The sequence below is a fragment of the Aquarana catesbeiana genome, linkage group LG01 (genome assembly GCF_042186555.1).
Source record: "Aquarana catesbeiana isolate 2022-GZ linkage group LG01, ASM4218655v1, whole genome shotgun sequence".
NCBI lineage: Eukaryota > Metazoa > Chordata > Amphibia > Anura > Ranidae > Aquarana > Aquarana catesbeiana.
The window spans coordinates 123,879,411-123,894,778 of NC_133324.1; the positions used below are offsets into that span (position 1 = coordinate 123,879,411).

Consider the following 15,368-nt stretch of genomic DNA (forward strand, 5'->3'; position numbering starts at 1 on the left):
CCCAACGTTACTGGCCACATTAAGTTTCTTTGCCTTGACATTTACCCTTTGCCTATCCTACCATACTAACCCAGCTGCATGGACATCTACTATTTCTGAGGATTAGGACAAAATTAAAGTATATTTAAAGTCAGTAGATTTGGATAGAGTGGGGTACCCTAGAGTGAGGTAGGCTTAGAACCTCTTTTGACCATTGATACCAGCAGAGGATTTAGGCAGGATAGCAGCTTTGCCCCCCCCCCCCCATTCCTTTAATTGACATTGATATACCTGTACTGATATATATCTGTAATGGCATGGCTTCACCCTCTCAGACACTGAAGCTGGCTATACACTAGTACATTTTTGAACAAATGTTTGTACAAATATTCCTAGAAACATGTATATGAAAATTCTTTGTAAACTTGATGACTCGATGAATATCGTTAAAAAGGACTTCAAAATTTTGTACGCTTTTAACATTTGATGAATGAATGAACATATTTTCCTGATCGAAAACTGAATGCACTGTTAGAAACTCATTTTCAATTCTGCACCTTTAAATTTTCTCGTCACTGAGGTCGAAAACAAACACCAGTTTGATTCCACTAAGAAAATTGAATGAATGTTCTTAAAACAAATAAAAATGGAATTTGAAAAAATTTCTACTAGTGTATAGCCAGCTTAACTGCCTACAAGTGAAGGGGCAGGCAAGTCCACAATAAACTGCACAATCTCCCTGGTTTGCCCAAGGGGCATAGAATTGGTAGCTGTGCCCCCTGTACATCCACTGGGCCCTAGGCTTAAGCCTACTTTACCATGTTGATGATCCCATTCTGGGATTGGAAGTAAAGGAAAATCCAACATTTCGAGTTGTCCCTGAACAGGAATAAGGATGAAATGTACCACGTCATCTGGCAACTACTATCTGACAAGGAATTTCTCTGATTCCTCTTCCAGGAAATGAAAGGGAAAAATGACAAAAAACTGTGACAGGGGTTTTATCAATTTCCTACTCTATCCAACAACAAAAAAAAAGATTTGATTGGACTTTAGATTTACTATAAAGAGCATAGCTTGAGACCATAAATTAACATTTATAGTCACTAAAAAATTAAAAAATTGATGACCCTGTTTAATAAAGTGCAGTAAACTCATCAGAATTCACTCTTCCAAAGTTTTACCAGTACCGGATTCCTTCTGCTTGGTTGAGAATAAAAACTCTTAGTTGATTGAGACACTGTGGGGGTTATTTACGAAAGGCAAATCCACTTTGCACTACAAGTGCAAACTACAAGTGCAAAGTGCACTTGAAATTGCACTGAAAGTGCACTTGGAAGTGCAGTCGCTGTAAATCTGGGGGGTAGATTTGAAATGAGGGGAAGCTCTGCTGATTTTATCATCCAATCATGTGCAAGCTAAAATGTTGTTTTTTATTTTCCTTGCATGTCCCCCTCGGATCTACAGCGACTGCACTTCCAAGTGCACTTTGACTGCAATTTCAAGTGAACTTTGCACTTGTAGTTTGCACTTGTAGTGCAAAGTGGATTTGCTTTTCGTAAATAACCCCCTATGTTTGTCCCAAATCTTACAGTATAGTGAATATGCATATTATCTTATCGTCTATCAATTCACCTTCATTATAACTTCATATGCAGAAACTTCAGTCTCCATTTCCTGGCATCAATTTGCTTTGCAAGGATTTTTATTTCTGGCAGGATCCCAATAGAGGTAATTATATGAAGACCGGGAGACTTTTATTAAAGTACATCATGTGTGAGATAAGTGTGAGTGACACTGGATTCAAAAGACGATGACTCTTTTGGGACTTAGAAATGGGGAGAAAAAAAACTAGAATTCATTTGCAGTTAGTTGAAATGTCTCCAGGTCTTTCTCTATTTGGTGAATCTGTGCCATTTGTTTTACAGCTATACTTACTTTGTTCTCATTTTTATGAATGGTGGCTTTTCTCTTTCTGAAATCCCATAGCTGCCTCATCTGGGAATCTGGCCATAGTCCCACTGACCGGCTCTCACCCTCTGTCTCCTCTTGTCTTCTCAGCATTTCTTCACAGGCTTACGTAATTCCATTCGCATATACATAGCCAATTGCATGAGGGTTGAGCTACTGTATTTGACCTGGAGAAACCATACAGATTCTCTGTAGCAATCAGATGCCATTAGCCTGCTAGAGGCTTTTTTTTTTTTTTTTTTTTTATTGTGGATTGGGGTTACCCTATGGGTTCAATTGTTGGGAAGACATGAAAAGTGCTCTCTCTCATTTTATCATTCATTATGCAACCACAAAAAACTCTTAGAACACCCAAGCGGCTGTTATTCGTTTGGCAGTGAGCTGAATGACAAAGAGTCTTTCATGCAACCAGCAGTGAACAAGATGAATCCAAGACTGTGGGACTGAATGTTTAACTACATCTCTATCTTGTCTCAGAGTATTTTAGCAAGCGGTGGGATTCTTCGTATGTGGTTGACTTATAAACTTTGCCAAATTCCGTAGGAACTTTTTTTCCCCCTAAAACATTGCATGGTATTCTTGTAAACATTTTCAGTTATGGTAAATATGTCTAGAAAGGTGAAAATGTATCTCTTCCTATCAACAAACTAACCAGCTGTTAGTCTATGCTGTCTGCATGGACATACTCCTCTGGTCCAATGACTTGTCTTGTGTATGGTAATATGGATTTTTTGGGTCTATATAGCTTTCCAATAACTAAAACTCCAGCACTGGAAAACAAGTCTACTATATATGTATATTGCAAGAATTGTAATAAACGTTATTACAGATTCCTTCTGGGATCTGTTCCGGGTATAATACTAATACACTTTTTCATGAACTGCCAAAAAAAATCTCAGCCTGAAATCTCACTCTGAGCTTGTCAGTCAGTGTCACAAACCACATGTATCTATTTCCTTCAGTGATGACTCAGCTGTCTGGCACCAGCAGGGGGAGGAGACACATCCAGGGAATTTTGCTGAGAGATAGCTTCTAAATAGGAGATTAACACTTTTTAAAGTTGCTATTTGGCTGGTGGAAATTTATCACTGAGCCGATCAGAACCGTTCTAATAAATACGTATATTTATTCATATTCCAGTTTTGTTTCTAAAGCTGTTTTTGTCAGAAAGATGGAATCACACTTTTGATTTAATTACTAAATTCAAATAAAAGCGACAGACATCAAAATATAATATGTTTTTACTGCCCATCTGTTATGTGATCACACGCAGGGCTAGGCAAGGGACAATCTGTGTGTCTTATGTTTTAGAGATGTTTACTGCGTTTTTAAACTTTTTTTGTAGTCAGATGAAGCATGGCCCTCTGGTTCCTGGACTGGCCTGAATGCTTCCTGATATCAGTATTAATTTCACAGTCCATAAGTTAAAGGTTATATACAGCTTTTGGACTCATTCTGAGATTTGTTGTTTACAAGTTAATAATAGTGTTCTATTATTAAAACTGTGTGCTAGATGGAAACAAATCTCTCTATTCTGCCCAATTGCTAGTGAGGTGGAAATATAAAATGGTATTAAACCCAAATACAAAAATGGAATATACAGTGGAACCTTGGATTGCGAGTAATGCGGTTAACTAGCGTTTCACAATACGAGCACTGTATTTTTAAAAATCGTAACTCGGTTTGCGAGTGTTGTCTCGCAAAACGAGCACGATTCAGGCCAAAGTGTATGCAGTACCACGTTTGGCCTGAGATGGGGGGGTGCCGGAGCCGAGCGGTAACGATCGGCGCCGGTTGGAAATGCACGGAAAGGCCCGAGGACAGCTCGGCTGACCTCGGCAAACCTCGGGAACGGAGTCTTTCCGAGGTTTGCTGAGGTGTGCTTGGGCCTTTCCAGCCATTTCCGAGGCTCTCCGGTGCTCCCCCACCTCTGGCCGCATGCAGTATTGCATGCTATTGAAGTCAATGCGGAACAAATTATATTCATTTCCATTGACGTCATTGGGGAAATTCGCTTTGATATGCGAGTACTTTGGATTACCAGCATTCTCCTGGAATGGATTATGCTTGTAATCCGAGGTTCCACTGTATTGTAGTTTATCAATTCTTAGATGTGGTGGCTGCACTGTTTTATTTTTTTTCCTCTTAATGATCTGCCCAGTAAGTCTGTTATTTTTCAGTGTCCTATACCAGGCCATGCTGTCCCAAAAGGAAAACAAACTCTTGCTGTAACTGATTAAAAAGTGTTAGTTGGCTTTAATTTATTATAGTCAAGTCCATTTGAACCTGCTAATGCATCTAGGACTACCCGCTACCCATATTGATTATGCTGCTACCCAATGGTGTCTCTATTGCTCTTTTAGTGGAGTGGAGACCCCCTTAAGACATAAAGCTGGTAACTGGTCAGATATTCAGGTTAAAATAAAAGAAAAAAAAATCCTAAAAAATGCTCTTTCATTCATTTTTATTATTCACAGCAAACCCCCATTCAAGTCTCCTGGCTTTATTTTGCTGAGAAATTACTTAACCCCCCCCCCTTTTTTTCCCCAGCATTTTGGGCCATGGCCATCTTGAGTAAGGCAAATGATTCAAGTAGCATTTACTTCCATATGCCCTTAAAGCGGAGTTCCACCCAAAAGTGCACATTTACCTAGGCCTGGAAACCAGGAAATAAGTGAGGAAATGTAAAAAGTGAATATGATATAATTTCCTAACTATTTACTAATGCTAGCAGCATAAGGATTAAAAATACTCAATGTTGATTAAGAGAGTGAAGTTCCTCTTTAATACCGCTTTAATCATTTGAGAGAATTGGCTAATGAATGCTTATGCCAAACATTGGGACTTTGGAGTCTGCAACAGCTGTGGTTGTATTTTGTGTACATTTTTGTGCAATTGTGATCTGTCCCAGCCTGGACCACTAGCGTCTAACATAACCTGATTGGTAAATCCTCTACAAGAGAAAATAAACATTCTAAGGCAGGTCAATTGTACACTCAACAACAGAGGTCTCCAAACTTTCTAAACAAAGGGCCATTTCACTGTCCTTCAGATTTTAGGAGGGCCAGACTATGACCAGTAGGAGTAAAAAACACCTCCGGCTTGGTAATCAGTGGAAGTAAAGAAATTACCTAGCACCTGTGGTCAGTAGGAGGAGGAATAGTGACCCATCTTTGGAGTCAGTGGGAGGAATAATGCCCCATCATTGTGTCAGTGGAAAGAATAGGGCCCCATTATTGGTGTTGGTGGGAGAGATATTGCCCCACTGTTGGGGTCAGTGGGAGGAATTGTGCCCAATTGTTAGTGTCAGTGAGAGGAATAGTGTCCCATTATTGGTGTCAATGGAAGGAATAATGCCACATCATTGGTGTCAGTGGGAGGAATAGTGTCCCATCATTGGTGTCAGTGGGAGGGATTGTGCCCCATCATTGGTTTCAGTGGAAAAAATAGGTCCCCATCATTGCATTCAGTGGAAGGAATAGTGCCCCATTCCTGGTGTCAGTGGGTAAAATAATGCCCCATCATTGTGTCAGTGGATAGAATAGTGCCCCATCATTGGTGTTGGTGGGAGAGATATTGCCCCACTGTTGGTGTCAGTGGGAGGAATTGTGCCCAATTGTTAGTGTCAGTGGGAGGAATTCTGCCCCATCATTGGTGTCAGTAGGAGGATAATAATGACAATAATATCTTGTATCAATAAGATAAGGGCCAGAAAAAGTCAAGCAAAGGGCCACATCCGACCGCAGTTTGGAGGGCCCTGGTCTACATTATCAGATGTGTGAAAGTTCACTCAAATCCTAATGAATCCTCCATTGTTATGGTAGCAAAAAGCTGATCAAAAGTCAATTTTTCATCTTCAAAACCCTAGTTAATTAAAGAAGTCCAATTCTTTTAGGAATATACATTTTCATTACTGGCAATCAGATTACTTTATGATTCATTTTACAGTAGTTTCAAAATACTATTGTTTTTTTTGTTTTTTGGGGAACAACACAAAGGAGGCTTGCTAATTGCCATGCTTTCTTGGTTGAGTACATGATACATCATTCACCACACTGATAAAACCCATCTACTCTTTTTGCCTGACCACTTGCCTGATCATGTAGCATTTCCTTAAATCATCTAGATTTTCCATCTTCAGGTTACAGCAAGATTTTACCATATCTATATCATAGTAAATGTTATAGTCATCTTCTACGCTCTGAATATTAATTCGCTAATGTCACACAACTGGGTGGGCACAGACCACCGAGCACATTCTTTTTAAATCCAATTCGAGTCTCAGGCTCTAATCATGTGCTTAAAAAAAGCCCCTAATTGAAATCTTTGTGTCCGGCGCCCTGCAAGGAAATTAGGGGCCGGGTGCATGGATTAGAGGGGCAACGCCCCTGCACCCCTAATGAGCGGGCTGCCACTGTGGGATCACCATCTGGAGAGTGATCTGAGGAATTCCATCTAAATATACAACATTAAATATTTGGGGCATTATAAAGGTTTATGGTTGGTGAGTGCACATTTTTTACTCACACTGTGGTGGAGCACACATACAAGATAAGGAATCGCTAAGCACTTTAAGGCATGGTGGTTTGAGGGTATTTTGAAAGGACTTTTTCATATATTTTTTGATATTTTTGTTTTTTGATTATGGTTTTTCACTTTATTTGGACTTATTTAATTTGAGTCATAGTAGCGTCGCACTTTTTTCAGTTTTTGTTTATCTGTATACTGATCACACTTCGAATTAAGATTTTAACCATTTTCATGTATATATTGTAGCATTTGTCTGCTACACCCGCGACTATAAAAATGAACGGTCTGGTTTCAACCCTATTATTCTATAAATGTGTCCTCGTAAGTTAAAGGTTTGCATGTTTGGGGGCTGTGATGCAAGTGCTGCCTTACTGTATGCTACAGCCACTGAGTGGTTATAGCTGATCGTTTAGCAGATGCCATGACATCATTGTATGTTGGATGCTCTGGTTCTACCAGCATGTAAATTGCTGATGAAGCAGAACAGTGTATTACAGCACCTGACCCTGCTTGTAATGCCTGTGTGCTTAGTTGGCATAACACTTGGCCAGCGCTGTTATTCTTTCTAAATGGGAGTTTTGTATAAACAGAGCTCTGACTGATTGTAACAGTTCCAATTAGAGAGTGTCAACACTGCGGGGTCAGTTTGAAAAATGATGAGGAGGAAAGGTGTAAAGAGACACATCCGCATGAGGCTGTCAAAGCAATTGGTTTGTTTGAAAACAAGTGAGTGCAGTTTGGCACCATATGAAATGTTGGGATTTCATAAAGTACAAAATAGCCCATCCTTAACACAGAACTTATTCATTGGCGTTGTTGATGTAAACTTGGTCTCTTCGATGGTCAGAGTTGTATATTTCTAATAGTTCTGTTAGACCTGTGGGCTTGTGTAACAACATAGATGGCATCAGATGTATGAATCTGAGCTTACGTAAATTTGGATGCCCCGTCTAAGCATCACACACTGGAATCTCATCAAGAAGGGCTGTTTATTGCTGCATTGCATTCTAGCCCCAGGTAGAAAAAAGCAACGTAACTTAAAACTGCATACATATGTTGGTAATCAGATGTGATTAGCCCTCTCCTAGATACACTATATTGTCAAAAATATTGGGTCACCTGCCTTTACATGCCCATGAACTTTAATGACTTCCCAGTCTTAGTCCGTAGGGTTCAATATTTTAGTTGGCCCACCCTTTGCAGCTATAAACAGCTTCAACTATTCCAAGAAGGCTGTCCACAAGGTTTAGAAGTGTGTCTAAGGGAATGTTTGACCATTCTTCCAGAAGTGCATTTGTGAGGTCAAACACTATACTATGTTGGACAAGAAGGCCTGGCTTGCAGTTTCCGCTCTAATTCATCCCACAGGTGTTCTATCTGGTTGAGGTCAGGACTCTGAGCAGGCCAATCAAATTCCTCCACCCTAAATTTGCTCATCCATATCTTTATGGACATTGTTTTGTGCACTGGTGTGCAGTCATGTTGGAACAGGAAGGGGCCTTCCCCCAGCTGTTCACACAAGTTGGGAGCAGGAAATTGTCCAAAATGTCTTGGTATGCTGACGCCTTAAGAGTTCCCTTCACTGGAACTAAGGGGCTAAGCCCAACCCCTGAAAAACAACCTCACAACATACTCTCCCCTACACCAAATGATTTAGACCAGTGCACAAAGCAAGGTCCATAAAGACATGGATGAGCAAGTTTGAGGTGCAGGAACTTAACTGGCCTGCACAGAGTCCTGACCTCAACCCAATAGAACACCCTTGGGATAAATTAGAGTAGAGACTGCGAGCCAGGCCTTCTCGTTCCAACATCAGTGCCTGACCTTACAAATGCACTTCTGGAAGACTGGTCAAACATTCCCATAGACACACTCCTAAACCTTGTGGACAGCCTTCCCAGAAGAGTTGAAGCTGTTATAGCTGCAAAGGGTGGGCCAACTCAATATTGAACCCTACAGAGTAAGACTGGGATGCCATTAAAGTTTGTGTGCATGTAAAGGCAGGTGTCTCAAAACTTTTGACAATATAGTGTATGTTGGTAATCAGATGTGATTAGCACTCTCCTAAGTATGTTCTTCGCTGTAGTCCTAAAATGTTTTTGCCCCATTCACAGGAAGTGACATAGGAAACTATTAGAACAGTCCTACAAAATTAAAGGTCTCCACCTTAACTGCCTTCACTAAGCAAGCCCCGTCCGGGGTTATGGTACATTGTCACACCGGAAGTCTGTGCTTCCCCACTTTTCCAAGTGAACCCAATATGCACTTCTCATCACAATCTCTCTTACCTAGTTTCTAATTTGGTACATTACATACAAAACTAGGGTAGTTACTTTTTCCAGAGTACATTACACTACTAAAACCATTTCCCGTTGAGGTTGAGATCCCTTCATTTTCAAGCCAGAAGCTAGGAAGAATGGACTGAAGGGACATTTGTGCTGGGGTGGGGGTGGGGGGGGGTGGTTATTACAAAAATGGAGCGTGCAAGATCTGATGCAGTTCTGCACAGAAACCAATCAGCTTCCAGGTTTTATTGCCAAAGCTTAATTGAACAAGTTGAAGCTAGAAGCTGATGAGCCACCATGCACAGCTGCACCAGATTCTGAGTGCTCCAGTTTTAGCAACTTTCCCCCTCTGGGTTTCTAACCCTACTTGAGGCAAAGAGAAGATCCAGTATGTGATATAGACGTCACTGGATTATTTTACAACAATAAAACTTAGAAGAATGGTGGTGTGTGTTTCCATTTTTTTTTTTTTTTTTACTATGCAGAAGTTATGTAGCCCAATTGACAATCGTGGGGGATAAGGTGTGCTGCACATTATCTCCCAATGGCAAACATTTTCACCTGTGGGACATTGCAGCACTAACCCCAATGCTTTAGGAGGGGTGTCCATTTTTTGGAGGCCCAGTGCTCAGAGTTCTGTGGGCTACTATCAGTATGACAGGTGGCTACTGTTTGTCCTGGGGATACAACTTTATAGAGATAAAATAAAGTAAAATGTAACCCTCCCAGTACCATTCCTTTAAAAAAAAAAAAAAAAAAAAAAAAAAACAGGATCAGGACCACGGAGAGCGCAAAAATACCAATTCTTATCATTCAAGACAGTCTTTAAAATTATTCCTAAATTTGCAAATAAGTACATGGGAACGTTGAATCACATGAAAATTGTAAAAATTGTAAGAACCTGTAAGCATAGAAGTTGCCATTGCTGACTTGTTTCCCAGGGTACAGGCCTCACTACTTAGGGAGTCATAGACTTGGAACAAGTAGGATTTTCAGGCTGTATGTTTGGCCTAAGCCAGCAAGCTAAGTAGCAAAATCAGAATCAGGATGACAGTCCTAGAGCATGTCCACAAACATGTCAGCAACTGAAACTTTTTTATTACAGGATGACATTAACATACAGCCCTATGTAAAAACAAATCTTGTTAGACTGGTTAAACATTAGACTATGGATCTTCTCTAGTGATCAACTTTTTCTGATCATACTTTTTTGTGATGCCATTTTGTTTCTGTCAGAAAAATATGAACTTGTGCATTTCCCTTCTTGTGGCTGTCTGTCTGTCAGGCAGTGCAGCTTGCATTGTTTCTGAACAACTGCAGTGAGAAGCAAATCACTAAAAGGGCAGGCCAACCAGAAAATGTTTGCTTTTCATTGAAAGTCTGTAGGCAGAGTTGCGTCCATAGATAGGAGTGTACGTCTTATTCACTCTCTCTCTCTCCCATTCTTTCTCTCTATCTCTCTCTCTCTCTCTCTCTCTCTCCCTCTCTCCCATTCTCTCTCTCTTTATATATACACTATATTACCAAAAGTATTGTGACGCCTGCCTTTACACACACACATGAACTTTAATGGCATCCCTAGTCTGTAGGGTTCAATATTGACTTGGCCCACCCTCTGCAGCTATAACAACTTCAACTCTTCTGGGAAGGCTGTCCACAAGGTTTAGAAGTGTGTCTACAGGAATGTTTGACCATTCTTCCAGAAGCGCATCTCTAAGGTTAGGGCACTGATGTTGGATGAGAAGGCCTGGCTCTCAGTCTCTGCTCTAATTCATTCCAAAGGTGAACTATCAGGTTAAGTTCAGGACTTTGTGCTGGTCAGTCAAGTTCCTCCACCCCAAAGTCACTCATCTATGTCTTTATGAACCTTGTTGTGTGCACTGGTCCAAGTCATTTGGTGGAGGGGGGATTATGGTGTGGGGTTGTGAAGCAAATTCTTAGGGCGTCAGCATACTAAGACATTTTGGACAATTTCATGCTCCAAACTTTGTGGGTACAGTTTGGGGATGGCCCCTTCATGTTCCAACATGACTGCGCATCATTGCACAAAGCAAGGTCCATAAAGACATGGATGAGTGAGTTTGGGGTGGGGGATCTTGACTGGCCTACAGAGAGTCCTGACCTCAACCCGATAGAACATCTTTGGAATGAATTAAAGAGGAGACTGCGAGCCAGGCCTTCTTGTCCACTTCAGTGCCTGACCTCACAAATGCGCTTCTGGAAGAATGGTCAAACATTCCCATAGACACACTCCTAAACCTTGTGGACAGCCTTCCCAGAAGAGTTGAAGCTGTTATAACTGCAAAGGGTGTACCAACTCAATATTAAAGTTAATGTACGTGTAAAGGCAGGGGTCCTAATACTTTTTTTGGTAATATAGTGTGTGTGTGTATATATATATATATATATATATATATATATATATATATATATATATATATATATAGGCATGAGAATTTTTACCTGTCAATACATTTTTTTCAATTCGGCAAACTATATTTACTTGCAAAACTTTACAGATTCCGCTAAGGCTGATCTTGATGTATCTCTGAATTTCTTTTCAGTGGTGTTATCAGGGAGAATGTGTCAATTTTGGGACCTGGCCAAAAAGCATTGATGGAGACTGGGGACCATGGTCAGTTTGGGGAGAGTGCACCAGGACCTGCGGTGGAGGAGTCTCCTCATCTATAAGACACTGTGACAGTCCAGCGTAAGTAGCTAAAGTAAGCCTGAGCCAACCTAAGGAACCATTTGGATCATGTTAAGATTTAAAGTATTCTTTTTATGTAAATGTCATAATTTGTGCCTGGCTTGTCTGTGAATGCCTAAACAGGCCATTGAGATATTATTGTAGTGCTCCAGTTAAAGATCATTTTGCTATAATTAAGAATAAATGTGTCTGCATGTTGTTTGAATGTACACTGAAGTGTTTGCTGGGGTACACATAGGCATTTCTTCGTTTGGACATCATCAAAATGCCAAATGTTTGTATCTTGCTGTCCATTCAGAGCTAAATTAGGATAATCTGCAGTTCTAGTCCAGAATACTTTCAGTGTCATGACTAAGTCATCTGTACATAATAACTCTCTGTATTTAAAGTTACATCAATGAAAGTTTCTCCAGCATTCCTATGAATTTTTTCTAATGGTTAGACTAACTCACAAGTAATATGCAATAATAAGAAAGGAGTATGAACTAACGGCACACTGAGGATATCCATATCACACCATTGCAGCTTGCTTTAGCTCCTCAAATTATATCCTTAACGATATATTTGGTTTCAATTTCCTGTAATAATTCAAGCATGTGACACTGGTTTAAAGAGGCACGAGGAGCACTGTAATGTTTAACTGAAATAGCAAATATGCATTGTGCTTTATTATTATTGTTATTGTTATTAATATTGTTTTTATTATACAGGATTTAAATAGCGCCAACATTTTGCACAGCACTTTACCACATGAGAGCAGACAGTTACAATACAATTCAATATAGGAGGAATCTGAGAGACATTCTTTAAAGCTCTGCATGGATGAAATACATATGTGATAGCTGTTTTACATCCTAGAGGATTTGTATTTATGTCCATCCAGTGTTAGGTTTTACAAAACCCTACCAGACAGCACTGCCAGCCTGAAGACCTGATTTTTTCTCTACCACCATTAAAGTGTTACTAAACACACACTGTTTAAATTACATTGTCCCTTCTACTTCTGTATGTGGATGATGGAACTGTAATCATCTGAATAATAATAAAAAATAAAGCATTTAAGTACCTTTTTCCTAATCAATATACAGCTGTCACTTAACCCAGATCTTTCCCTGTCTGTAGGGAAACGTAAGCAGGAGGAGTTTCTAGTCCTTTGCTGCTGGTCACATGTTCAACATAAAATAAAATAGCCTTTGGAATACAGAGTAAAGCATTTAAATTAATAATATCAATAAACTGTTTTAAATTGTCATACAAATATATATTTGAAATCAAGTCGTTATTATTTTTTGGCAATAACATGGTGTGGGTGGAATTCTTCCAGTCACAGGCTGTGCCACGTCCCTCCGGCCTGTGTCTTAGAATAAGAGGAAGATGAAGCCTCCATTAATCTACAGGTAATATCCCACCCCCATTGTGTTTAGCTGGGTAGTGGGCATTGAGGAGGAGGGGGGAGGGGCTGTCATTTACCTCTGTGTAAATGTCCACATGTGTGATTCTATAGTCACATGGGCTGCTCAGATGTGATAGGGAGGAAATGCTCAGCATAGAAAGTCACTAAAAAATTGAGCATGTGCAGAGCTGCCCCCACTGCTCTGCAAAATCCCTAGCTGAATTTGGGACATGGACAGAAGGTGGAGATAAAGAGCAACAGGATCAACCAGTTTTTTTGCAGAATACAGAAAACAAAACTCATAGTGATTGATTTAATATGAACAGCATGTATTACAGCATTTATTGATAGTTTTTTATGATGTGGGTTTAGTGACACTTTAAGAAATACAGCTAGACTGTGAAGGAGAAACAGCAGACTGATGAGCTCATCTCTCTATCACTCTGATCTTACTACTGTATTAGCATGTTGGTTGTCAGCACATCTGATTGGTTCTTTATGCTGCTTCTCTCTTTCCTAGTCTTAATTCTGTGGTGTACAGGGACTGCAAGAGGCTGATATCAGGTCACATTCTGGTACTTATTTGAATTGCTTTGAAAAAGACACTTTGATGAATGCATTCTTACATTTATGTTTTTCTTTTTTGTTTTTTTGTTTTTTATCTGCTGGTAGTTTGAACGTTTTCTTTGCCAATAACCAAGACTACTTTATTCAATTTTCCTTGCTGGGACAAGTTCTCACATTTTTTTTTAATTATGGTGTTCCTGCTGTTAATTGGAGTGGATGATGTCATACATCAAAACAGTAAAACAGAGGGATGGGGTCACTAAAAGGTGAATGAGAGAAGAGGGACCTCTCTACAGTACCTTGAAAAAGTATTCATACCCCTTGACATTTTCCAAATTTTGTCATTTCATTGGGATTTTATGTGATAGACCAACACAAAGTGGTACATAATTGTGAAGTGGAAGGAAAATGATAAAGTTTTTTTACAAATAAATATCTGCAAAGTGTGGCATGCATTTGTATTTGGCCCCCCTGAGTCAATACTTTATAGAACCACCTTTCGCTGCAATTACAGCTGCAAGTCTTTTTGGGTATGTCTCTACCAACTTTGCACATCTAGAGAGTGAAATTTTTGCTCATTTTTTTTTGCAAAATAGCTCAAGCTCTGTCAGATTGGATGGAGAGCATCTGTGAACAGCAATTTTCAAGTCTTGCCACAGATTCTCAATTGGATTTAGGTCTGGACATTGACTGGGCCATTCTAACACATGGATATGCTTTGATCTAAACCATTCCATTGTAGCTCTGGCTGTATGTTTAGGGTCAGTGCCCTGCTGGAAGGTGAACCTCCGCCCCAGTCTCAAGTCTTTTGCAGACTCTAATGCCGCGTACACATGATCGCACATTGCGGCTCTTCTGCTTGTTCAGGGCATGAGTGGAACTTTGTGCGTCGGAATTGTGGACACACGATCGGAATTTACGAGAACGGATTATGTTGTTGGAAAATTTGAGATCCAGATCTCAAATTTGTTTGTCGGAAATTCCGACGGAAAATGTCCGATGGAGCCTACACACGGTCGAAATTTCCGACAACAAGCTCCCATCGAACATTTCCCATCAGAAAATCCGTGTGTACACGGCATAATAGGTTTTCTATTCTAAGATTGGCCTGTATTTGGCTCCATCCATCTTCCTATCAACTCTTACCAGATTCCCTGTCCCCCCTGTAGAAAAGCACCCCAACAACATGATGCGGCCACCACCATGTTTCACGGTAGGGATGGTGTGTTCAGTGTGATGTGCAGTGTTAGTTTTCCGCCACACATAGCGTTTTGCTTATAGGCCACAAAATTCAATTTTGGTCTCATCTGACCAGAGCACCTTATTCCACATGTTTGTTGTGTCCCCCACATGGCTTCTCACAAACTGCAAACAGGACTTTTTATGGCTTTCTTTCAACAATGGCTTTCTTCTTGCCACTCTTCCATAAAGACCAAATTTGTGGAGTGCACAACTAATAGCTGTCCTGTGGACAGATTCTTCACCTGAACTGTGGATCTCTGCAGCTCCTCCAGAGTAGGAATGAGCTCCATATTCTGGTGGAACATAAGTTCGACTCGAACATCGGGTGTTCACCTATTCACAGAACAGAGAACATTATGGGGCGTTCTCGGGAAATTCTAGCCCCATGGAACACCCCATAATGCACTGCGAGATTGCACCACATTGCTGTATGATGATTGGCCAAAGGATGCACCTGACCTACATGCTTTGGCCAATCACAGCATGTATTAACCGCTTGCCGACCAGCCGCTACAGTTATACTGTGGCAACATGGCTTGGCTGTGCGAATCGCTGTCATGTTATGTCGGTAACATAGACGGCCACTAGGGGGCGTGCCCCCTGCTCACCCATGGAGCCAATGCGATCGCTCGGGGCACACGGAGAACCGGGATCTGTGTTTGTAAACACACAGTTTCCGATTCTCGGAGGG

At 40.5% G+C, this 15,368-nt stretch overlaps 1 protein-coding gene across 1 annotated transcript in view; it reads left to right on the forward strand.

Moving 5' to 3' along the window:
• Positions 1 to 15,368, forward strand: part of ADAMTS6 (ADAM metallopeptidase with thrombospondin type 1 motif 6) — a 504,558-nt gene that overhangs the window by 346,415 nt on the left and 142,775 nt on the right. Inside the window, exon 13 of the mRNA XM_073623564.1 lies at positions 11,330 to 11,475. Coding sequence (XP_073479665.1) covers positions 11,330 to 11,475 — 146 coding nt within the window. The remainder of the gene's footprint in view (positions 1 to 11,329; positions 11,476 to 15,368) is intronic.